General features: G+C 46.5%; 1 protein-coding gene and 1 long non-coding RNA gene across 2 annotated transcripts; both read left to right on the top strand.

The window, feature by feature from the left end:
• Positions 1 to 25,600, top strand: LOC105904996 (F-box only protein 11). Its single transcript, XM_031578783.2, has 22 exons — positions 1 to 365; positions 13,899 to 14,032; positions 14,627 to 14,708; positions 15,617 to 15,761; positions 16,025 to 16,154; positions 16,347 to 16,430; positions 16,526 to 16,658; positions 16,786 to 16,892; positions 18,643 to 18,754; positions 19,106 to 19,212; positions 19,401 to 19,538; positions 20,014 to 20,231; positions 20,606 to 20,786; positions 21,617 to 21,739; positions 21,861 to 21,946; positions 22,400 to 22,476; positions 22,645 to 22,788; positions 23,334 to 23,444; positions 23,723 to 23,830; positions 23,957 to 24,065; positions 24,159 to 24,257; positions 25,436 to 25,600. Exons 1-22 carry the CDS (start codon positions 278 to 280, stop codon positions 25,563 to 25,565), a joined length of 2,646 nt encoding a protein of 881 aa, XP_031434643.1. The 5' UTR covers positions 1 to 277; the 3' UTR covers positions 25,566 to 25,600.
• On the top strand, positions 17,241 to 18,346 carry LOC122133437. The gene is made up of 2 exons (XR_006152757.1): positions 17,241 to 17,423; positions 18,079 to 18,346. It is a non-coding gene; the product is annotated as an uncharacterized LOC122133437 (long non-coding RNA).
• Positions 25,601 to 26,376: the final 776 nt, after the last annotated feature.

Here is a 26,376-nt window from a genome sequence, read left to right as displayed (position 1 = left end):
GAATTGCGCTTTGCAATTGGTGGAGAATCTTCCCATGTGATTTTTTTCAGTCTTTGGGTGCTTCAGAGTAAATGGCTCCTCCTGCAAGGCTAAGACTGGGTTGAGCGGAGTGTAACGGGGTAGTGTTAGGAAAAACACTTTGATTAAATCTTCCTCAAATTTAGAACGGGGTGTTTCAGGGCAATGTTATACCTTTTCTAATATTCACTTAAAAAATTGAACTCGATCTTAATCATTGGGAAGGGTTCTATTTTCTTTCAAATTCTAAAAACCTCAAATGAACTCCGTCAGAGCTACCAACCGAAGACCCAGGCGAGTGTCGAGGCCGCGCCCGGTGCAGCCGGAAAGGAACAACCAGGAAAGAGGTAGCCAAACCACCACATATTTTAACATTTCACTTCATGCCCGATTCAGAATTAAACTGTTTGACTGCTTGAGAAGATTACGTCTTGTCATTTATGTACAGATTTTTACATTGCAACGTGTGCACATTGCGGGTTGACAAACCATTAATCTTAATCTGGAGTCAGTAGGAAACACCGAGGCTTCTCCATTATTGGACGTTAGCGTAGGCCGCGCTTTGTTTGGCTTGGTTTGCTCTTAATCCTTACTGATCTGGCCTTTTGCTGAAGAATGTTGGTATGTTTTAACTGCATGTTTCTCATTCGCCAGTTAAACCTTGCACACAACTACAATCAGTGTTCCTCAAATGTTTCTTTTTTTGAATGTTTACCAACAGTAACATTCCCTCGTAGAGCTGTCCTAGCTTACTGCTAATGTTAGCTGGTGCGCAACCCTTTAAGCTATGCTAGCCGCCGAGATGTAGCCATTGAAAATCTGCTTTTACTGCGTTGGGTTTGAGCAAAGAGCTGCCATTTTTTAGCGAGGATGGAGTGTAAAAGTGTAATTGAAAAAACAGTTGTCTGGTCTGTTACGTGAATTAGGTGTCAGAGTTTGCTGCTTTTGTAGTGTAATGCACAAGCCCTAAAACGTTAACTTGTAAGTTATAGCACAGCAGCTTGATGGTTTGACTTATTAGTTTCTATGCTAGTCAAACATTTCATACTGCTGTAACGTTGGTCAGTCTGCTAACTTACTATGCTAACGAATTAGCATGCCCAACCGGTGCGGTGATCAAACTAGGTAACGACGATCAATCGCTAAGCAAGACGCAGTGACCCCGTTGTTGCATTGGTTAGCTAAAGTTATCTATTTGCGTGGAACACTAAGTTACTGTCACCTATTTTAACTAGTTAACATTAGCTATGACGACTGCGTTAGCTCACGTTGGCCAACTAGGATGGCTAACTTATCCTAGGATGGTTAACGGAACATACAGAAGCTGGCCACCATTATGTTTGCTAAGGTTAACGTGATTTTTTTTCTGTAACTGAAACATTTTGACAAATACATATTAGGTCATATTTTATAGAATTTCGTTATGTCTCTGCTTCATTGCCGAGTAACCAGTTAACGTAGCAGTCACCTATATTTTCTGTATCTTGTCTTGCATTAATCAGGTTTGACTTAGCTAATGGCTCATTTACTAACGTTGCTTTTGGGTGCCAATAAACGTCAGCAATGTTCTAACCTGGAGCAACATTAACTGTGCTGACTAAAGGTTTAGTCAACCAAATGGTAAAGCTGGTTATTTTAACCAAACGGAATTGTAAAATATATTGATCGACGTGCCTTAACTAGAGTTGAGTGAGTATCTGTCACATGTAATTACTGTTTACAAGTAAACAGGACCGTTGCACATTTTTGTACATTCTCTACAAACACGAGAACAGTCGCAGATGAGAACCTGTCATAACTCAAAAGCTTCGTTCATCTTAAAAGGGCATCTTAAAGCAGACGACGGTCTTGGTTAGTAGGTGGCACGGCAGAATGCGTATTTTTGTGCAAGATGCACAACTTGATGAAAGTTGAATTGGTGTCCGCAATCCAATGGTAATTCGCTGTTTATGTTGTGAGATTAAAGTTAGCAAATTGAAAAAAGAAAAAGAAAAACATGACCCAGTGACCAACTCGCTGGTTTGTAAGACAACAAAAAATTAGCATGTCATAAGATAAGAGTTATTACATTTTTTTGGAGTGTATGTCTTGGTTTATGGTTTTATGACGCTGTAATGGGTTTCAGTGGAAGGCTATCCATGCATAGTGTTGGTCTGTCATAGTGTGTTTAGATATTAAAATCTGTAAACAAAGCAGTGTTCTCTGGTTGCAGATAGATTTTGGGTCACAAGTGTGTAACATGCCACCTCAACACGCCTGTGTTTGGCATTTGTTTAGCCAAATGACAGCCAAAACCAACAGTACCATAGTCATAGTTTTGTTATTGGTTACTATACGTTGAGCACACAAAGAAGGGTCTGGTGAAGATAGGCAGGTACCTCCCCAGCAGTCTGCCCTCCCTGGCTACTTGGCATGCAAATTTGAATTTCATACATCCTTTCTGGATAGGCCCAGACTCATTTGAATATACATGAGGCCTCTACTCTCAAAATCGTAAACCTCATTGTGACGTTATAACCCCATACTCTCCTCCACACCTCACAACATTCTGACAGGATTACAGACAGCTGTCAAGAAGGCCCAGCCTATGTAATGTGTAGTATTTTTAGAGTGAGTTGTGCTTTATGCTTTGATGAAGTGTGAGAGATCAGTAGTAGTTTATTGTATATTGTCTTTTAGGTTAACAAAGGGTAGGTTTTTGTAATGCAGGCAGGGGCTTATGTTGTTGTTGGTATATTTGATCCTGACGTTTAAATGAGCTTGGTGTCTCGTACTATTGAATACGGTGCATTCCCATTTGTAATAGAGTGTTGTGTTTGCAGGACACCACAAGTGGAATGAATAAAATGTTACTCTTCAATCCTAGATGCTAGATCACGGAGCAAAGCAGTCCTTGCATTGGGGTTGGATTCCCAAAATGACAAAATAGATCCTCTCCCTGTGCTGTGGCTTAAGATGAAAGCTTCTGCTAAAGAAACAAATATAAATGTAGGCTAACATTCAAAGGCATCTGAAGAGAAACAGAAGTTGAGATCAGAGGCAAAAAAAACTGACCTTTCCATCAGTCAGAATGAAAACATGCTGTTGGCAGTACACTCATAGTACTCAAGTGCATTTGAAAGACATTTAGGCATTACAGACTTATTTATTTGTTTTTGTACTCTAGGTGTGTATTCTCTGCTGTGTGTGACCCACGTTGATATTGATTTAGTGCCATGGTTACCAGTCTCATTGCAGCCCTAGTGGAGGTGGCTTGCCTTGTTTTTCCATCTTTAACCAAGTCAGGCTTGTACCAATAATGACCAAACAGCAGCTTTCGAGGCTCAGACGCCAATGGGTCATCTCTGGCATGCAAGTAGCCGATCCTCGCTACACTCAAGGTGTCTCATTCCAGTGATCAGTGGATCAGACCCATTGATGTATGGTTATAAAGAAATCTTTGACATTATCTTAAAGATTAGTTGCCCTAACACTGGGCTATGTAGCTAGCCACCGATGATAACTTTTCAAAACGTACCAACTGTGTCATGCTGACTCCATTGAGGTCTACTAGTGTTGTGTACAACTTTAAGCAGCCATGTCCTAAAATAGTGCACATGTTGAGGATTAGGGATGGGCAAAAGTATATTTTTTTTAAATGGAGTTGTTGTGTAATCTAGCTGGCTAATCAGTCTGGAGGAAGCCTTGTATAATTAGGCTGGATTAAGGTCATGCTCCCTGGAGACTGCTCTCGTTCATCCATCAACACCTACCCTGATAGGCTCTTTATTGATTAGATTAATAACTAGGCTGTAATTTAAAAAATATTTTTTAGTTTTTTGTGGTGCTGATTGTAGATGCTTGTTCTTTATTTAGGGCTATTTGTTTGGTGGCATAACACCATGTTCTCCACACTAAAATGTGTCGTGTTAATGATGCTCGAGCAATACTTTGGTGACCGCTCATTTCTTCCTGTGAGAAACTCGATTGGCTTTGTCTTTGTGTAAGCAGTGTGTGAGCGAGGCCTTGGTGGGGAGAATAGGGTTCGATGTTTATTTAAGATGATGGGCCTTCAGTGAAAGCATTTTGCATTTGGTTTAATTTAGTTTGGTGATGATGGGAATCTTCACATGTGGCAGAGGCTGTGTGTGTGATGGGGCCCAAGTAGTATATGAGAGAGACTAGTGCTCTTAGGTGTCGGTGAATACTATCAGCCGAGGGCCGTGGCTCCTGGTAGCAAAGGATGCAAATGATAGATTTGGATGGAGTTTAATTCTGTGATGTGAGCAGAGCTCCCCCACGTCCTGGTGGATTAAGTGTGATGTCATAGATAGGGTACATGAATATTTTCCACCGCCCGCTGTTTGAATCCACCTTCACCATGTCAATTTCAGAGGTGTTGTTTAGCGTAGCATTTTCACCAGTCCTGCAGATGCAGAGATCCCTTTGGTCATCTGTGGGGGTGTTGAGCCTCAGTAGGCCTTTGGGCCCTTGTTAGCCTATGAGTGTGTGTGTGTGTGTGTGTGTGTGTGTGTGTGTGTGTGTGTGTGTGTGTGTGTGTGTGCCTATGCATTCACTCCCTGCGTATCCTCTGTAGCACAGTGGAATACCTCCTACTTGTAAAATAACACATTCTGTGAAACAGTGGGTGTGCTCTTGGGAAACAAAAGAAAGTGGCCATTCTTAATCTGTAAGGCATATGTTTTAGTCTCTGTCCACAATAATGCTACCAAGTTTGGGGGGGATTTGAAAAATATAAGTATTTTGCAATAGTCTCTAATGACTTAAAGATAGAGCAGATTCACTGTGTTGTAGAAATGTTATGTCGCCATTGACCGATGAAACAATTAAGCTTATCCAAAAGATTGAATCGTATGAAAAGGTTAATAGCATAGGATGAAAAAGCTCCAGTGTTTTGACAAGTTAGGTATTTTTTTTTCCCTATGGTCTCGTCAACAGTGATCTGTGTCCCTGTCTGACGTTTTAATTGTAATTTACTTAATTAAATGCGGTCTCTCCTTTGTTGGTGTTTACTGGTGAATTACTGTTAGCCATGACATGAATACATGTTTCATCAGACCAATAGATGGATGTGGGATAATGTGCAATCTGTTATTGATTAGTTTGATCTTGTCTGGTGTCCCCTCAGAACATTTTTTTTGTTCAGTGGACTTGTGCATCTCTGATGGTTTTCCAAGGACTGTCAACACCCCTAATGCTCCCTTACACACACACACACACACACACACACACACACACAGGTCTATTCAGTTCTACCTCAGTGCTGGTGCCTCCCCTCTGATTGATCTGCGGTGTGATTTACTCCTCAGACTAAAACAATAGATCCACGCAGGGGCTCAGCTGAGCACAGGCCTCTTTGTCATCTCAAGCCCCTGCGTCTTCGGCTCTCTCTAGCCTCGTCTTCTCTTGGAAGGTTGCCCTCTTTTGTCAGACAGGCCAGCTGCACACACTACCCCCTCACATTGAGAGGCAAAACCCAGATCAATGGAGAAAGTAAGAACCGGGGGCAAGACTGCATTAAAGCAGGTTGTCTGCCCTTGGGATTTGACCTGCTCGCCTCCATGTTTTGAAATCAAAGAATTTCCCAAATATCCCAGAAGCACAAAATCATGCATTTTGGATGAATTGTTGCAGAGACGATGTTGTTTTGAACAGAGCTCAGAACTGTTGTTTTGAACAGAGCTCAGAACTGTTGTTTGGCACTGTTGTGCTTTGGTCTAAGTGCACAACAAATGCAGAATTTTTAAAACCTGTTCAATAATTAGTCAGTTATTTTAAATCACCCTTTCCAAGGTGATGCATAGGTGATGCCATGGTGTCTCTGTGTTGTGCTGAGGCCTCGTGTTGTGCGGCGGTCCAGTGCCTAATGTTTGTAGTGGTTACTGCACCAGTAGCCTGGGAGAGCACCTTCTGCTGCCTGAGCAACGGGCTGGCGTTTGCTGAAGCCCCCAGCTGGGGTTAGCGTTAGCATAGCCTCAGTGGACTGCATGATGGCCTCCCGCTCACCTGAGGGTAAATTTGGAATCTCAACGCCCATCCACTTCCTCTCTCTGGTGCCTCTGTTTGTCTCCTGCTTTGACGTGTCTGTGTATCTCTCTCTCACTAGGTTGGAGCAGCCAGGTAAGAAGGTCGAGGGAAATAGGTGGATACCCCAGATTGAGTATTGCATTTTGAGCATTTAGCCGTTTACAGCCCTTCATCAAGTGGATGTATTGTTACATTAGGCTCATTGTTATTGTGAGTTCTCGGTTTATTGCTGTTAAACTTCATGAGCATCTCTTCATTAGTAGCACAATACAAAAAGCCAAGTAGCCTAGCTCTTGATGTGTGCTATTAGCCAAGCTCTTGATGTGTGCTATTAGCCTAGCTCTTGATGTGTGCTATTAGCCTAGCCCTTGATGCGTGCTATTAGCCTAGCTCTTGATGTGTGCTATTAGCCTAGCCCTTGATGTGTGCTATTAGCCTAGCTCTTGATGCGTGCTATTAGCCTAGCTCTTGATGCGTGCTATTAGCCTAGCTCTTGATGCGTGCTAGGAGATCTCAAGTCATCATCCTGTTTGAATGATAGGGATTTAAAAAATAATAGTTAAAAAAAAAAAAAAGTAAGTGGGCTGTTGGTTTGTCCATGTCATTGTTCTTAATATGGGTCAGGAATGTAGTTTAGCTTTTTCTGCAGGAAGCTAGGCGCTGACTGCCCTGGAAACCAGTTTGTGTGTGCCTTGCGCTTCGACATCTCTTTACCTAGCTTCAGCAGGGATATCACAGTGTTTGTGTGTGCCTTGCGCTTCCACATCTCTCTACCTAGCTTCAGCAGGGATATCACAGTGTTTGTGTGTGCCCTGCGCTTCCACATCTCATTACCTAGCTTCAGCAGGGATATCAGTGTCCAACAGCACAATGGTCAGCACATGTGTTGGGGGTTTTCAAAGATGATCTTGTTTCGGTCTGGGTGACATAGACGTGGATCTCACGATACTGCAAAGGACATCGGGTTTTTAAGCACTCTTGTTATGTTTGGATCATTCACCATTGTGTTTAAATACAATGTTTAGGCTAGCCGCTGTCTTCTGGCAAACTCTTCAAAATCAACATGTCTGTGGTAAAGTTTGGCCAAGTTTGGGATTTTATTTCCACAGGGCTTCTTCCTAAAAGGCATATTAGGGTTTAAGCGTTGCCCCCCAAAAATGTCTACAACTTTACATCTGAGTGCACCAGCGAAATTGTACCTCTAGAAATGTGTGTTCCATCTCCCATTGGTCAAAGGCCTTTCAGTGGCCAGGTGATCCAGTGGTGTGTGATTTGGTGGATGTGTTCATCACTAAACACTATGTAGTTATTAGCGTAATAGCAGTCTGATAAAGGCTTTTCTGTTAGTGGTCCATGTTAAACCGAGATCCCACGCTATCGCTGTTGAGAGAGCCCCTTGTTATGACTGCTTGGCCTTGTTTACACGGAACTAAACAGCCGGCAGAATGCTGCCCCAGAGGCATGTCGTCTAACATGGTTTCTAGATAATAATAATAATCACACATTACACCATAATAATAATAATAATAATAATAATAATAATAATAATAATAAAACTTTATTTATATAGCACCTTTCATGCAAAAGAATGCAGCTCAAAGTGCTTTACAGCAAATACATAATATGCACAAAGAAATGACATGCACATAAAAATAGACATCAAAGAAACATAACTCAGATATAGTGCAAAAAAAATTAAATTATAATTATAGAGATATATTTAATCTAACCCCTTAATATCACCAGTAGAGATTTAAATTAAATTAAATTAAATTAAATTAAATTAAAATATTTATAAATTAATATAGTGCGAAGTGGTAGCTAGTTAAAGGCTAATGTAAAGAGATTAGATGGATAGATGGACCTATAATGCTGCGTTTGAGACCGCTCTGAACGTGGACAATTGCACCAGAACACCACTTAAAGTCGGACATGAAAAGGCATTGTATCTAAATGAACAAGAACAAAATTGTACATTATTATTGATACCCGGCAGATGGAAGGAAAACACACTGTCACATCAAAGTCAGAGCTGGGTAAAATCATGTTGGACATTCCGAATTGTCATGCGCCATAACACGGCAGAAATGAACTAAGTCAAGCGGTTGCTTTCAACAACAAGGCCGGGCACTTGGTGTTGGCAGGCTCCTGCCAGTCATGCCCATTTATAGCAATGTTAGGACTGCGAAGCTGCTGTGCATCATGTATTAATCGCATATTAATGCTCATCATGGTGAAGTTGTTTGGTCTGAGACCAGTCTAGTTTCATTTTGGTGAGCTGCTAGGCTGCCTCACACCTCACCCCTATCCTTCCATACCAGCGCTCCCTTTCACACAGATGATGATTCGGCTCTGTGACTACCTCCGCCGCCGACTCGACCCCTTTCACACAGATGATGATTCGGCTCTGTGACCTCCGCCGCCGACTCGGGGGGGGGGGGGGGGGGCTTTTCTGCTCTTTTGACTTGCTATTTGGAGGAACCTTTTACCACCGAACAAACAAGTTGTTGATCATGATGGGTTGTCAGCTAGTAAGTGTACTCGTTAATTGGAAACATACTAGTCGGGTTGTGTTTGATGCCCTCTCTGCCACATCAGCATTCCACGCTAAATAAGTCACCAGAAAAGCGGAGATCAACACGGGTTTGCGCACATAACAGACAACCGTGTATCTCTCATAACATAGCATTTACACCACAACACGAATTTGGGGTTAAATAAAGTTCAATCACACCTTTATTAATTCCCTTAGCGGCTTTGGGTACCCAAATGGCCAGCAGTGGCCCTGAATTAAGAACAGGAAGAAGTGCAAACTTTAAGACGCATAATGATATGTATGATTGGATGCCTAAATGTAAATGTTTTGGTAATGCTTTCTCGAATATAAAAATAGGTCTTTTCTTTTTTATTTGGGCTAGTCTAACTAATTTCCGCCAACCAAGGTAACCCTTATGGCCTAATAGTGCAGTAATAGACGCTGTATCTGTTTGGGGCTGATTCACTAACCAATGGCCTGTAGGTGGTCTGATGATATTTTGACTGATAAATTCTAGCGTTGGTGGAGAATCTCTGGTTTGAAGTTTCAGTCCCAGTACTCTTATTTTGACTCTTTTTAGTCCCTTTTCTGAATTGAGGCCATTTTGTTCTCTAATTCACTTCCACTTTACACACATCCTCACAGCTCTTACACACATCCCCACAGCTCTTACACACATCCCCACAGCTCTTACACACATCCACACATCCCCACAGCTCTTACACACATCCCCACAGCTCTATACACACATCCCCACATCCCCACAGCTCTTACACACATCCACACATCCCCACAGCTCTTACACACATCCCCACAGCTCTATACACACATCCCCACAGCTCTATACACACATCCCCACAGCTCTTTACACACATCCCCACATCCTCACAGCTCTTACACACATTCCCACATCCCCACAGCTTCTACACACATCCCCACAGCTCTTACACACATCCCCACATCCCCATAGCTCTATACCCACATCCCCATAGCTCTTTACACACATCCCCACAGCTCTATACACACACACATCCCCACAGCTCTATACACACATCCCCATAGCACTTTACACACATCCCCACATCCCCACAGCTCTTACACACATCCCCACATCCCCATAGCTCTATACCCACATCCCCATAGCTCTTTACACACATCCCCACAGCTCTATACACACACACATCCCCACAGCTCTATACACACATCCCCACAGCACTTTACACACATCCCCACAGCTCTATACACACATCCCCACAGCTCTTACACACATCCCCACAGCTCTATACACACATCCCCTCATCCCCATAGCTCTTACACACATCCCCACAGCTCTTACACACATCCCCACATCCCCATAGCTCTTACACACACACACACATCCCCATAGCTCTTACACACATCCCCACAGCTCTTACACACATCCCCACATCCCCATAGCTCTTTACACACACACACATCCCCACATCTCTTACACACATCCCCACAGCTCTATACACACATCCCCACATCCCCACATCCCCACAGCTCTTACACACATCCCCACATCCCCATAGCTCTTACACACACACACACATCCCCATAGCTCTTACACACATCCCCACAGCTCTTACACACATCCCCACATCCCCATAGCTCTTTACACACACACACATCCCCACATCTCTTACACACATCCCCACAGCTCTATACACACATCCCCACATCCCCACAGCTCTTACACACATCCCCACAGCTCTTTACACACATCCCCACATCCCCACAGCTCTTACACACATCCCCACAGCTCTATACACACATCCCCACATCCCCACAGCTCTTACACACATCCCCACAGCTCTTTACACACATCCCCACAGCTCTATACACACATCCCCACAGCTCTTTACACACATCCCCACAGCTCTTTACACACATCCCCACATCCCCACAGCTCTTTACACACATCCCCACAGCTCTTTACACACATCCCCACATCCCCATAGCCCTTTACACACATCCCCACAGCTCTTTACACACATCCCCACAGCTCTATACACACATCCCCACAGCTCTTTACACACATCCCCACAGCTCTTTACACACATCCCCACATCCCCACAGCTCTTTACACACATCCCCACAGCTCTTTACACACATCCCCACATCCCCACAGCTCTTTACACACATCCCCACAGCTCTTTACACACATCCCCACATCCCCATAGCTCTACACACATCCCCACAGCTCTTACACACATCCACACATCCCCATAGCTCTCTACACACATCCCCACAGCTCTTACACACATCCCCACAGCTCTTTGGGCGTTAGCGGAATGATCTGTCCAATACTGTAGGTAGTGTGCTGCCTGCGTAGACGAGGCACTTCAGTGTATCGCTGCTTGACTTAGTTCTTGCCTCAACCCTGTCTGCTTTCACTTTCCTTTCTCAGTGAAGGGGTTCTTTTCATTGGTTGGTAGCCAGTGATCCACTCGGGGTGATGTGGTTGCTCTCTCCTCTCAGCCGCTCTGCAAACTCCAATGATTTGGCTCTGCCGTTGCTGCCTTGTAGTGGCCATAGGTTAGGCCTTCTAGAAGGCTTCTTTAAGCCTTAGTGTTTTTTATCCCACGGGCTTAACCTCAAGTGATGACACCAATGGCACCCCCCCCCCCCCCCCCTTCTGGATGATGGCAGTAGCCCCGCCCCCTCTGGATGATGGCAGTAGTCCCCTCTCTCTGGATGATGGCAGTAGTCCTCTCTGGATGATGGCAGTAGTCGCTGTGCAGTCGGCGTCCCGGCATGCAGGCAAGCGTACACCAGACTGGATGGAATGATGGAAGTTTGCATAATTACAGCATTCTAAAGAGTTGGCTGAGATCCCCATTGGTAGTGTGTACTATGGAGTTCATTTGACTGTAGAAGGCTGCCATGTCCTGAAATTACACTACTAAAAAAACATACTACCGATACTGCCGAGAACTAGACATGTGGACCACAGCTGTGTGTGTGGTCACCTCTCCTTATCTTCAGCCGTTTCCGACCGAGGTGCGGCAGCTCAGCCCTTTAAAAAGCATCACCTCTTCCACTTTAGTGTGTGACCCTGTGAAACTCTACGCCACTCTAACCTGGTAAACAGTGTGCCTTTCTTTCTTTCTTTCTCTCTCTCTCTCTCTCTCTCTCTCTGTGTCTCTCTCTGCCTCTTGACTCTCTCTCTCTCTCTCTCTCTCTCTCTCTCTCTCTCTCTCTCGTCATTACATTGATCTCTGACAGCGGGCTGCTCCGAGGCCCTGCAGCCTTTTATCTCCTCGCGCTGGCAAATGGTCTCAATGAAGTCAAAATGGCCGGAGGTCTGCTGGAGTGGGCCTAGACCTGTCTCCCCTCCCCACTCCCTCGCTCTCTCTCTCGGCTCTTATTTGCTCTCTCTATTAGTTCTGCGAGAGGCTGAGCAGGAGTCCATCACCGCTCTCTCGTCCCGGCATGATGACGTTTGTCCTCTGTGAAATGATTTTCACCGAAGGAAGCACACGGGACTGTTTGGGTTTTCACAGAGGAGACCGGAGGAGATTTTGTACAAGAGGCAACAAACTAGTGTCATTGTAACTGAAATGTTGGTGCTTTTGTTGCCAAACTTGCCATCTTGGCTAGTGTGGCCCCTGCCCTGCCCTGTTCACAGGTGCTAATGGCTGATTAGGATGACTGGTGTTCCCGCACACTGTGTGATGGGATCGGAGAGAGCAGCGCAGACACTCACGGGAGAGAGCAGTCTGGGACACGGGAGAGAGAGAGCAGAGCAGCGCAGACACGGGAGAGAGAGAGAGAGAGAGAGAGAGCAGCGGCACAGACCAGTGGCAGCATCCCATGATTAAGGCTAGAACTCCCTCTCACGTAGAATTACGTAAATATACATTTGTAGATGATTGTAATTGATTAAGGTCCTGTTTCGGGGTTTTCCGAAGGCCCGCTCCTGTGTCCTCAGTGATTGCCTCTCTTTATTGGCCCTTGGCTCCTGCGTCTCAAAGACATATTGGCCCTTGGCTCCTGCGTCTCAAAGACATATTGGCCCTTGGCTCCTGCGTCTCAGGCATATTGGCCCTTGGCTCCTGCGTCTCAAAGACATATTGGCCCTTGGCTCCTGCGTCTCAAAGGCATATTGGCCCTTGTGAGAAAGGAAGTCGTCTCCTTCTGGTGCGTCTTTTCATTTTGATGAAGAGGGAGCGGAGTGAGGATGAGGGTGGACATTTGTCCTGCAGCGTTTCCCGAGAGGAGGTGGCATAGCACATTTAGGGAACTGAGTCAGTCAATCCCCGGGTTGAGCGCATGGCTGTCATCAAAGGCATGCCAGTGTAGTGTCCAGACCCCCCCCCCCCCCTCCCCCTCTCCAAAAACAACTCCTGGGCCCCTCCGTGCTCCGTGCCACCCTTTAGGCCCCTCCCCCTCACCTGCTTAACCCCGCGCAGCTGCCAAGTGACTCACGCCTCCAGAGAGCGGGGCTGGGGGAATCCAACCCTGCAGTCCTGAGCTCTCCGTGGGCGTGCAGCGTTTGATCAGGACATCTACAGAGGGACGCCGTCCTCCCTTTCCCCAAGGATCATTCGAGAGGCTCCCTTCATGTAATCGGCAATGATTAAAGGTGTTTTGTGTTGTGGCGTGGCGGAGGTATTCCAACGCCCCGCTCTCTCTTGCTTGAGTCCTCTGTGTGGCCGTGTCTCCCATAACACGTCTGTGGTGTTGACAGGACGTCTCCCCTGTTATTGAGGCTAAAACACATGTGGACGGGCCTGCACTGACCTGGACGTGTGTGTGTGTGTGTGTGTGTGTGTGTGTGTGTGTGTGTGTGTGTGTGTGTGTGTGTGTGTGTGTGTGTGTGTGTGTGTGTGTGTGTGTGTGTGTGTGTGTGTGAACACGTTAGCAGACATGTGTCCTTGGGGCTTAAAGCGCAGCCCTCCCGCTCACTGACTTACTCATAACCGCCATTGTGCAAGAAAGGAATGTGGGCAAATATTACTGCTGTCAATCAGAGGTCACAGGAAGGCAGCTTTCGTCACACGCCCACGCAGTGTAGCGGAGGGAGGAACTGAGGGGGCTGAGGTGTGTGTGTGTGTGTGTACTGTGGGCTGGAGAAGTTTCCTCTACTGAAGGAGAGTATTTGTTGTCCTCCAAAGTTCTTTTGTTTTCTGTGATGAATCTCTATGCACGCATGTTTTAAGCTTTCAGTGGTTTTGTGAGTTAACCTCGGTGTGGTCTCGACTGGTGTCAAAACCCAACTATACGGAACTCCTATAATCAGCAGATCTTTGCAGAGCAGACTGGCTGAGCCTCTATGTCTTTTGCCCCACAGATGAAGAGGTTCCTGCAGACATGGTGGCAGAAGAATCTGGGAATCCCGGAGCTCAAAATAGTCCGTACCAGCTACGAAGGAAGTCCCTGCTACCGAAGAGAACAGCCTGTCCCACGAGCAAGACGAGCATGGAGGCAAGTGTGCGTTCAGGCATTGGAGGCCATTGGAGGCCCGCTCCAACCTGGGCCCTCGGTAGCTCCTGTGTTAACCCACACAGGGATCCCAAATCTGGGGGCCGATTGTAGCCTTCAGTGGAAAATATCCCTTTTGAACATATTTTAGACCTTGGATAAATGTGAAATCCTGTCAGGAAAACTAGGCTCTGATAATACGGAGAATAGAATAAATAAATCCCCATCCCCCCCCCCTACATTTATGAGTGATGGAGCCGGAGCCAGAGGCCTGGCTCTGTCACCGTGGTGATTTATCTCCCCCATTGCAAAGGTGATGTTTCAATCTGTTATTTTACTCGTTTTGAGACCCTGCTTCATTAAAGCCAGCTGACATTTAGATAAAAGCCATTTGAGGTAATGGCCTAATTTGGCCCCCCCCCGACAAAATCAGTCGGTACCAGCTCCATTTTGGATCTGTTAGCAGCGGTTGCATCACTTAATGAATTCAGTTGTTTTAAAACAGGGTGCATTTTAATGTCTTTTTCATGTACAGTGTAGGAATGCTTGTTGATGGGGAATGGCAAGATTGTAGCTAATCCCATTTCTTTTTCACAGGGGGCCTCGACTTCAACTACAGAGAACTTTGGCCACAGAGCCAAGCGTGCGAGAGTGTCTGGGAAATCACAAGACCTTCCAGGTAACGCGTCACAATTTACACCAGACATCCAACCAGTTCTGTTCACATGCATAGAACTTAAATACAAAGTCTTCATCTTATTTCTGTAATATAAACTTTATTGTTGATTTAATATCAAGATATCTGTATTAAAAGTGTTAAGAAGCAAAAAAGAAGCAAATACTGAGCTGAATGACATAATACAGTTGATCACACAGACTTACACCATTGGCTCGAAGTCAGTGATTTCAAGACTCTACCAGGGAATAACTAAGGGAAGAGGCTGTTCCACAAAGTATATCAGAGAAATGGGAAAAAGAAGCAGATGTAAGGGAAATTGTCTAGGGAGATTTAACAGAGAGTCCTCCTCCGTTTGTTGTTGTAACAAGACACAAACCCTAGTCACTGCATGCTAACACACGGTCCCTACATACTGTAATTACATGAGGGTGTGTGGGAACCTCCTGTGTGTGGATGAGGGTGTGTGTGTGAACCTCCTGTGTGTGGATGAGGGTGTGTGTGTGTGTGTGAACCTCCCGTGTGTTTGGATGAGGGTGTGTGTGGGTCAGTTTGGCAGGAGCCTTAGAGAGCGGGCACGTCCCTGTCGACATGCTCGCACTCCCTGCCCAGCGACTCCTGCTAAATGACCAGCCCAAGCGCTGGTTCCTTATTGAATCCGTTCAGGTTTGGTTTGTGGAGGTTCCCACACAAGGGAGACCACAGGCCTCATGCTCCTGCACGGGGCCCAATACATGTCCATGTACCATGACTGCCAGGACAGGTGTGCTTTTACCTAATTAATAGGCACAGGTAGTGACATCACTGAAGCTCCGCCTGTCAGCCAAGGCTCTCCCTACCATGGCACCTAAACCATCTTAATGAATCGTCCCTTATTTGCAGTGTCTGAATATGTCTTCTCCCTGTCTCAGCTGCACCAGCAGAGCAGTACCTCCAGGTGAGACTACCTGACGAGGTGGTCCTGAAGATCTTCTCGTACCTGCTGGAGCAGGACCTGTGTCGGGCGGCCTGCGTCTGCAAGCGCTTCACTGAGCTGGCCAACGACCCCATCCTATGGTGAGACTTCTGGACCCCATCTACCCTGCTTTATTCGTTCATTATGTCCCAGGATTCATCTTTGAAGATAAGCGTGCTTTAAGCTCCATTTCCCTTCCCTCATGTCCTCACAATCTTACCGTGTGTGTGTGTGTGTGTGTGTGTGTGTGTGTGTGTGTGTGTGTGTGTGTGTGTGTGTGTGTGTGTGTGTGTGTGTGTGTGTGTGTGTGTGTGTGTGTGTGTGTGTGTGTGTGTGTGTGTGTGTGTGTGTGTGTGCATTGCAGGAAGAGGCTTTACATGGACGTGTTCGAGTACACACGCCCCATGATGCACCCAGAGTCCGGAAAATTCTACCAGATCAACCCTGACGAGTACGAGCAGCCCAACCCCTGGAAGGAGAGCTTTCAGCAGCTGGTACGCGTCTCAATTAAAGAGCTCTTCTCATGCCGGCTCAGAGCTGTTCTCGTGCTGGCTCAGAGCTGTTCTCGTGCTGTTCTCATTCATTTACGGAGGTGAAAATGAAGGGCCAGCTTAGAAGGAGGCGTCTGCGATGGCTCTCTAATAACATTATTCACGATTTAACTGGGTCTTGTTTTGTTTGTGCAGTACAAAGGCGCTCACGTCAAGCCAGGCTTCGCTGAACACTTCTACAGCAACCCAGCACGATACAAAGGCAGAGAGAACATGCTGGTGAGTATTCAGCTCTTTGGTCGTCGTCGTCTTCTGAAGCCCAACCTGGTCGCTGCCTTGTTTGTCTGATGCCACTCGTTGTGTTGCTGTTCCAGTATTACGACACCATCGAGGATGCCCTGGGAGGGGTGCAGGAGGCCCACTTTGATGGCCTGATATTCGTCCACTCGGGGATCTACACGGACGAGTGGATTTATATCGAGTCACCGATCACGATGATCGGAGCCGGTATGTGTCGCGGCCCGCACACTCATTCATGATCAGAACTCCTCTGGCCTGTAAATACTCTGCCTCTGTGCACACATAAGTACTGTACCTTTTAATTAACATCGTTATTTATCGTCCCTAATTTTAGCTCCTGGCAAAGTAGCTGATAAAGTCATCATTGAAAACACGAGAGACTCCACATTTGTGTTCATGGAAGGATCTGAGGACGCGTACGTGGGCTATATGACCATAAAGGTAGGTTATGAAGCAGGTTTAAAGAGTCCATGATGTTCAGCTGGGGGTCTGGGCAGGTTTTAAAAGTCTATGATGTTCAGCTGGTGGTCTGGGCAGGTTTTAAGAGTCCATCAGTTCAAGTTTCTAAGAAGGAGGAATAGACAACGGCAGAACGTCAGAAAAGAGCCGTCTCGGCTTGTGGCCGTCTCATGGTTGCCGTCTTGTGCTTGTGTGTGGTTACCCTTGCTATTGGCTATCTGCTGTGAGGTGTGTGTGTGTGTGTGTGTGTGTGTGTGTGTGGGGGGGGGGTTACCCTTGCTATTGGCTATCTGCTGTGAGGTATAGGCATGCTCAGTGCTGTGTGTGTGTGTGTGTGTGTTGTGTGTGGTTACCCTTGCTATTGGCTATCTGCTGTGAGGTAGTGGCATGTGTGTGTGTGTGTGTGTGTGGTTACCCTTGCTATTGGCTATCTGCTGTGAGGTAGTGGAATGCTCAGTGCTGTGTGTGTGTGTGTGTGTGTGGTTACCCTTGCTATTGGCTATCTGCTGTGAGGTAGTGGCATGCTCAGTGCCCCAGGTGTTCAGTGTGTGTGTGTGTGTGTGTGTGTGTGTGTGTGTGTGTGTGTGTGTGTGTGTGTGTGTGTGTGTGTGTGTGTGTGTGGTTACCCTTGCTATTGGCTATCTGCTGTGAGGTAGTGGCAGTCTCAGTGCTGCAGGTGTTCAGTGAGTGTGTGTGTGTGTGTGTGTGTGTGTGTGTGTGTGGTTACCCTTGCTATTGGCTATCTGCTGTGAGGTAGTGGCAGTCTCAGTGCTGCAGGTGTTCAGTGTGTGTGTGTTGTGTGTGGTTACCCTTGCTATTGGCTATCTGCTGTGAGGTAGTGGCAGTCTCAGTGCTGCAGGTGTTCAGTGTGTGTGTGTGTGGTTACCCTTGCTATTGGCTATCTGCTGTGAGGTAGTGGCATGCTCAGTGCTGCAGGTGTTCAGTGTGTGTGTGTGTGTGGTTACCCTTGCTATTGGCTATCTGCTGTGAGGTAGTGGCATGCTCAGTACTGTGTGTGAGTGTGTGTGTGTGTGTGTGTGTGTGGTGACCCTTGCTATTGGCTATCTGCTGTGAGGTAGTGGCAGTCTCAGTGCTGCAGGTGTTCAGTGTGTGTGTGTGTGTGTGTGTGTGTGTGTGGTTACCCTTGCTATTGGCTATCTGCTGTGAGGTAGTGGCGTACTCAGTGCCCCAGGTGTTCAGTGAGGAGACCATTGCAGTCGCCACAACCCCAGGCTTGACACGGCCTTCATGCCACAGTTGTTATTGAGGAATTCATTGTAGCATTAAATAAACAAACCATGTTGCAACTTGCCTCCACCACCTTATTTCCCTAAAATGTCACATGTTGCGAAGTAATAGTAAACAAAAAAAGAGTGGCCTTGTACTGACACAATGTATAAAACTGATAATAAGCAAATAATCGTAAAATCTGTGTTTAAAAAAAAAAACTGTTGTGGTGGATCTACAGATCCCTTTGAGGCGCACTCAAATGAAGATATCCAGCTGCGATGCTGGCTGAGTCCTGATCAATCTCTGTGTGCGTCCTCTCTCTCTCTCTCTCTCTCTCTCTCTCTCTCTCTCTCTCTCTCTCTCTCTCTCTCTCTCTCTCTCTAGTTTAACCCTGATGGTTGAGTCCTGATCCATCTGTGTGTGTCTTCTCTCTCTCTCGCTCTAGTTTAACCCCGATGGCTGAGTCCTGATGAATCTGTGTGTGTCTTCTCTCTCGCTCTAGTTTAACCCCGATGACAAGTCAGCCCAGCACCACAACGCCCACCACTGCCTGGAGATCACCGTCAACTGCAGCCCCATCATCGACCACTGTATCATCCGCAGCACCTGCACCGGTATGAATCCCAATGACTGCGGGTGCCCTTACCTGCCCTTACCTGCCCTTGAGCCGTCTGAAACCGAGGCTGGACTATTGGAATACTATTGTGCATTTAGAATCTTAATTTGCGATTTAACGTCTGCATTAAACATAGAGCTGTTTCACTGATGTCAGGGATGGCTTGCCAGTTGAGCATTTGGTTAAGAGAGATTTCTGGGTGTGCTGCTGGGTGTGTTGGCCACGTCCCCCTGTGCCATGCTGGTGTTAGCCCGATGCCAAAGCTAACCACGTGTCTGTGCTCTCTCTCTCTCTGTCTCTCTCTCTGTCTCTCTCTCTCTCTCTCTCTCTCTCTCTCGTGTGCCTGCAGTGGGCTCAGCCGTCTGCGTAAGCGGACAGGGCGCCTGTCCAACCATCAAACACTGCAACATCAGCGACTGTGAGAACGTGGGACTGTACATCACAGACCACGCACAGGTAAAACAAATCATCCTTTCAGCACAAACAGATGTATAAATTAATGTACATTGAAATATCAAGTTTTTTTTCTTTGTATTGTTTGTCCTAAACCAATACATTTGTAATGTTTTTAGGGAGTATTGCATTAAATGCCCTGAACAGAACACCATTTTCAAACTAATAGCGACCACCCTCTCTCATTCTAGGGTATATATGAAGACAATGAGATTTCCAACAATGCTTTAGCTGGGATCTGGGTGAAAAACCACGGCAACCCCATCATTAGACGGAACCACATCCACCACGGCAGAGATGTGGGCGTGTTCACCTTTGACCACGGCATGGTGGGTGAAACAGGCTTCATGCTCTTCAGTTCTCTCTTCCCTCATCCTTCAGAAAGTTCTAGATGCACTAGGCGTGTGTGTGTGTGTGTGTGTGTGTGTGTGTGTGTGTGTGTGTGTGTGTGTGTGTGCCTGTGTGTGTGTGTGTGTGCCTCTGCGTGTGTGCCTGTGTGTGTGTGTTTCATCGTCTTGAAGAGGAAAGCATTGCCATCCCGAGGCTTAATCCTCAAGACTGACAGACCCCTCCAGCACAAGTAGTTACATAAGCGCCTTAATCTGGTGCCGAAAATTCCACTCGCCCAAAAAAAGAATTGTAAATTTATGCAGATCCATCCACTGCTGTTTTGTGACTTTGGAGTTGTGGCGGAAGAGCTTGTTGTATGTCCCCCCCCTAGTCTCCTTCCCTTCTTGAGAGAGTGAGAGAGTGAGCGAGAGAGAGCTAAACATGGCCCCTGTGATGCTGTGTCCCCCTTGGCAGGGCTACTTTGAGAGCTGCAACATCCACCGGAACCGGATCGCGGGCTTCGAGGTGAAGGCCTACGCCAACCCCACAGTGGTGCGCTGCGAGATCCACCACGGGCAGACGGGCGGCATCTACGTGCACGAGAAGGGCCGAGGCCAGTTCATCGAGAACAAGATCTATGCAAACAACTTTGCTGGGGTCTGGATCACCTCCAACAGCGACCCAACCATCAGGTACTTGGGCTATAGAATCTGCCATCAGGTACTTGGGCTATATAATCTGCCATCAGGTACCTCGGCTATAGAATCTGCCATCAGGTACTTGGGCTATAGAATCTGCCATCAGGTACTTGGGCTATAGAATCTGCCATCAGGTACTTGGGCTATAGAATCTGCCATCAGGTACTTGGGCTATAGAATCTGCCATCAGGTACTTGGGCTATATAATCTGCCATCAGGTACCTGGGCTATAGAATCTGCCATCAGGTACTTGGGCTCTATAATCTGTTGTCTTGGGCTATATGATCTGTTGTTTGATTGTAATTTCCTGTAGTACTTTGTGTGGTTGTGCTCGAGAAGGACTAACTCTTTATGTCTGTCACGCTCAGGGGCAACGCCATCTTCAACGGGAACCAAGGCGGTGTTTACATATTTGGCGATGGACGGGGTCTTATAGAAAGCAACGACATCTATGGCAATGCCTTGGCTGGCATTCAGATCCGGACAAACAGCTGCCCCATCGTTCGGCACAACAAGATCCACGATGGACAGCACGGAGGCATCTACGTGGTATGGGAATGGCCAAAAATACTAAAGTCACTGTAGATTATACACTACGATACACTATAGTCCTCTACCCTCAGTCAACACTATAATACGCTATAGTCCTCCACCCTCAGCACTATAGTCACTATACACTATAATACACTATAGACTATACACTATAGTCACTATAGACCAGGGGTTTTCAACTGGTTTTGTCCCAGGGACCACCATTCTGACCAGAAAGTAGTCCGCGGCCCACTGATGTGCCAGTGATTCCCAAAAGATTTTACAGTCCCGTACCCTTTTTCATGTTTGTAACCGCCGCCACCGCCACGCCCCCACTCCCCGCACACATATTCTGCCTACAATACTTGTCAGTGTAATTTCATCAGTATTTTGGGCAATGCGACTTGGCTATTCAGACATAAATATGTCGACGGGCCCAGGTATATTTATAAAAATAAAAAAAGTCAATGGTGAACTGATCAACATAGGCTCATGTCGCGGACCCCCTGCAATGCCGTCGCGGACCACCTGGTTGAAAACCCCTGCTATAGACTATACACTATAATACACTATAGTCCTCAACACTATAATACACTATAGACAATACATAATAATAGACTATAGACACTATAGACTATACACTATAATAGACTATACACAATAATAGACTATAATACACTATAGTCCTCCACCCTCAGCTAGTGTATGAAGCACCTGTTGGAGCGTGTCGTACTCCTCAGCATGGGGAAGAGCTAACTGTACCCTAGCTAAGCCATCGATGGTGTTGGATGTAGATGTGTGTTTAGGTGGCCAAACGAATGTAAAGATGTGTGTTGGCGTCTCCACAGCATGAGAAGGGCCAGGGCGTGATCGAGGAGAACGAGGTGTACAGTAACACGCTAGCCGGCGTGTGGGTGACCACGGGGAGCACCCCAGTCCTGAGGAGGAACCGCATCCACAGCGGGAAACAGGTGTGTGTGTGTGTGTGTGTGTACACGAATGTTTGTGTTTCGGTCAGCCAAACGGATTTTCTTGTGTGCATTAACGTAATCACACCCTAAATATGTTGTGTTTGCATGTGTACACACACAGGTCGGTGTGTACTTCTATGACAATGGCCATGGTGTCTTGGAGGACAATGACATCTACAATCACATGTATTCTGGTGTCCAGATCAGGTGTGTGATCGTAAAACCCCTCATTACATTTACATTTACATTTACATTTACATTTAGTCATTTAGCAGACGCTTTTATCCAAAGCGACTTACATACGTGCGACTTACAATGTATACACATTTTACATTTACACTGATGGCACACTGCACATCAGGAGCAATTAGGGGTTCAGTGCCTTGCTCAAGGACACTTCGACAGGGAATCGAACTAGCAACCTTCTGATTACTAAACGACTTCTTTACCACCTGTACCACTGTCGCCCCCTCATGACTGACACAGGACAGATTCCTCTGTTTTGCCACTGTAAGGTGTTGATGTCTTATGTCGGCTGTAACGTGTTGATGTGCGGTGTTGATGTCTTATGTCGGCTGTAATGTGTTGATGTGCGGTGTTGATGTCTTATGTCGGCTGTAAGGTGTTGATGTTCTATGTCGGCCTTCTCTGCCTCCACAGAACCGGCAGTAACCCCAAGATCAGACGGAACAAGATCTGGGGAGGGCAGAACGGCGGCATTCTTGTTTACAACTCTGGTGAGGACACGGGTCATGTCATATTCGTCTCCAAATGTGTGTTTCTGGTGCTTCAAAATGATCCCATCAGTGTCCCTCAGACTAACTGTCATTTAGCTTGGAGTGAGAACCTCCACGGTTGTTACCTTCTGACTAATCCGTTAACGCTTCCCGAAACCCTGATCCTAGGTCTGGGCTTCATTGAAGACAATGAGATCTTTGACAATGCCATGGCCGGCGTGTGGATCAAAACGGACAGCAACCCAACGCTACGTAGGAATAAGATCCACGACGGGAGGGACGGTGGCATCTGCATATTCAACGGAGGAAGAGGTGAGCTGCCAGGATGGACTCCCATTGGTCTCTTAGGTCTGGGGCAGGATGGGACTCCTATTGGTCTCTTAGGTCTGGGGCAGGATGGACTCCCATTGGTCTCTTAGGTCTGGGGCAGGATGGACTCCCATTGGTCTCTTAGGTCTGGGGCAGGATGGGACTTCTATTGGTCTCTTAGGTCTGGGCCAGGATGGGACTCCTATTGGTCTCTTAGGTCTGGGGCAGGATGGACTCCCATTGGTCTCTTAGGTCTGGGGCAGGATGGACTCCCGTGGGGTCTCTTAGGTCTGGGGCCAGGAGCGGTTCTCTATTGACACGTGTTCTCTGGTGTTCACCTGGCCTCGGCCCTCCTGATGTGGGCCATTTCTGAAAACAATTAGGCCCGTCTCCGACCTGGAAGACTAAAGCCCGGTCTCTTCATCTGCAGGCCAATAGTGCTTGGCGTTATCCGTTACAGACAGCAAGTAGATCTGCTGCCATGCTATGAAATGGAGATTAGAAACCGTTTGGACAGAGCGATACTGATGTGTGTGTGTGTGTTACAGGTTTGCTCGAGGAGAACGATATCTTCAGAAACGCTCAGGCCGGAGTCCTCATTAGTACCAACAGTCATCCCGTATTACGGAAAAATCGGATATTTGACGGCTTCGCCGCAGGTAGGAACCAGCGATCAAATGAAATTATTATTTGTGTTCAATCGATCAGAGATCAAATGAAATGATTATTTTTATTCAATCGATGAAGGATCAAATGAAATGATTATTTGTGTTCAATCGATGAGAGATCAAATGAAATGATTATTTGTGTTCAATCGATGAGAGATCAAATGAAATGATTATTTGTGTTCAATCGATGAGAGATCAAATGAAATGATTGTTTGTGTTCAATCGATGAAGGATTTGGACTAACGGTTGGCTTTGTGTTTCCCGAACAGGCATCGAGATCACAAACCATGCCACGGCGACATTAGAGGGCAATCAGATTTTCAATAACCGCTTCGGAGGATTGTTTCTAGCATCTGGTGTCAACGTTACTATGAAAGGTGAGCGGAAAAAAAGCGGTTGTTCTATTCATAAATGTGTTACTGAACTGTTGAATCCCGTTGAATGAATCGGGCCGAGTTGGCATTGACAGACCACTTCCTTCTCTTCTCTCCCGCCCTCTGCAGATAATAAAATCATGAACAATCAAGATGCTATCGAGAAGGCTGTCAGCAGAGGTCAGTGCCTGTACAAGATTTCCAGTTACACCAGCTATCCAATGCACGATTTTTACAGGTAACCACCTTCCCACCATCTTTCTTTTACTGATCACACGTAACCGTCAACGTGACCTAACCTGTGTTCATCCTGTGCTTCCTCTTCCCCCAGGTGTCACACCTGTAACACAACAGACCGCAACGCCATCTGCGTGAACTGCATCAAGAAGTGCCATCAAGGACACGATGTGGAGTTTATTAGGCATGATAGGTTAGTATTCCACTCAGCCCTGTGCTTCACACCTCAGACATTACATGTAGAGTTTATTAGGCATGATAGGTTAGTATTCCACTCAGCCCTGTGCTTCACACCTCAGACATTACATGTAGAGTTTATTAGGCATGATAGGTTAGTATTCCACTCAGCCCTGTGCTTCACACCTCAGACATTACATGTAGAGTTTATTAGGCGTGATAGGTTAGTTCCGCATTGCTTATTTCCATTCATATGTTGTTCAGTAAGTGGTTCCACTTGTGTGAAATCCCTCTCTGGAATGCTAACGAGGAAGCATAGTATTCCACTCATAGCCCTGTGCTAACGAGGAAGCATAGTATTCCACTCATAGCCATGTGCTAACAAGGAAGCATAGTATTCACTCATAGCCCTGTGCTAACGAGGAAGCATAGTATTCACTCATAGCCCTGTGCTAACGAGGAAGCATAGTATTCACTCATAGCCCTGTGCTAACGAGGAAGCATAGTATTCCACTCATAGCCATGTGCTAACGAGGAAGCATAGTATTCACTCATAGCCCTGTGCTAACGAGGAAGCATAGTATTCACTCATAGCCCTGTGCTAACGAGGAAGCATAGTATTCACTCATAGCCCTTTGCTAACAAGGAAGCATAGTATTCCACTCATAGCCCTTTGCTAACGAGGAAGCATAGTATTCACTCATGTGCTAACGAGGAAGGAAGCATAGTATTCACTCATAGCCCTGTGCTAACGAGGAAGGAAGCATAGCATTCACTCATAGCCCTGTGCTAACGAGGAAGCATAGTTTTCCACTCATAGCCCTGTGCTAACGAGGAAGCATAGCCCTGTGCTAACGAGGAAGAATAGTATTCCACTCATAGCCCTGTGCTAACGAGGAAGGAAGCATAGTATTCCACTCATTTGCTAACGAGGAAGCATAGCATTCACACCTCAGACATTACATGTAGACGTCCAGTATTTGCTGAATGACCTCTTGCCATTCATCATGATCTAGAGTGATGTACAAATTGAAGTGCATGATCAAGAGTGAAATAATATTTGAAAGTAAAATATTTGTCTAGACATTTAGTTTCTCCCTCTGACAAACATTCTCTGTCTAGTCATTGACCTGCTTCTCTTTCTCTCTCTCTCTCTCTCTCTCTTTCTCTCTCTCTCTCTCTCTCTCTCGTCAGGTTTTTCTGTGACTGTGGCGCGGGGACGTTGTCAAACCCGTGCACGCTGGCCGGAGAGCCCACACACGACACGGACACACTCTATGACTCGGCGCCCCCTATAGAGTCCAACACCCTGCAGCACAACTGAGCCCCCCCCCACCCCGCCCCCCCCGAGGCCTTGGCCCCCCCGCCTCTCCAGGACTGTGTCCCCCCCCCCCCCCAGCGCTCCCGCTCCCTTCCCCCAAACACCTCCGCCCGTCCCGTCGTGTGTGTGCTCCGAGACCAACCCGTGGGGCCTACCAAGCTAGATGTAATACAATTACACTTCACAGGACTTGTTCAACTTCAAACAAACGAGAAAAGAAAAGAGAAAACACAAGCAGAGGGGACGTTTATATTTAAAACAAAACAGAGAGGTAATGGGGGGGGAAGAAAGCATATTCTGCTGTGGACTTGGCTTTTTTTTGTTTTGTTTTTCAGTTTCATTTCTTGCGACCCTGAGTTTAAAAAGAGAAAAAAAAAGTAAAATGATGGGAGGAGCTGTCATGATGCAGCATCGGGTGCATGACCAGCGCTCACACCTAGTCCTCCTCCTCGCCCTCCCCTCCCCCTCCTGGAGGCTGGGAGAAGTATGGGGGGAGAGAGAGAGAGAGAGATTCCTCTTGCCAACCCCCACCTCCCCACACCCCCAGGTCTGTCCCTGAGCCACTGGGAGATAACGGTTCACGTCGGGAGGCGGAATCTCCCGTGGATACGTTCTCCACCACCGGTCCTCCAAGCAGCAGTCCTGTTGTGTGTACAAGTACGGACAAGTGTGTGTGTGCGAGAGTGTGCGTATGTATGTATGTTTGTGTGTGTGTGTGTATACAAGTACGGACAGATGACCCAGCACTTCAGCTTTTTCACCTTTTTTGTTTTTGGTTCATCTTTTTATTTTTATTTTTAAAGAAAAAATGTTA

The sequence above is a fragment of the Clupea harengus genome, chromosome 13 (assembly GCF_900700415.2).
Source record: "Clupea harengus chromosome 13, Ch_v2.0.2, whole genome shotgun sequence".
Taxonomy (NCBI): domain Eukaryota; kingdom Metazoa; phylum Chordata; class Actinopteri; order Clupeiformes; family Clupeidae; genus Clupea; species Clupea harengus.
Note: the sequence above shows the minus strand (reverse complement) of the source record. Positions and strands in the feature narration are given on the sequence as shown.

What these genes read in the sequence shown, in the direction of transcription:
- LOC105904996 (XM_031578783.2), top strand. Translation starts at nt 278, where the DNA reads ATGAACTCCGTCAGAGCTACCAACCGAAGACCCAGGCGAGTGTCGAGG. An exon ending in AGGAGAGCTTTCAGCAGCTG is followed by an intron (nt 16,155 to 16,346) that starts GTACGCGTCTCA and finishes TTGTTTGTGCAG; the next exon opens with TACAAAGGCGCTCACGTCAA. An exon ending in ATTTGACGGCTTCGCCGCAG is followed by an intron (nt 23,445 to 23,722) that starts GTAGGAACCAGC and finishes TTTCCCGAACAG; the next exon opens with GCATCGAGATCACAAACCAT.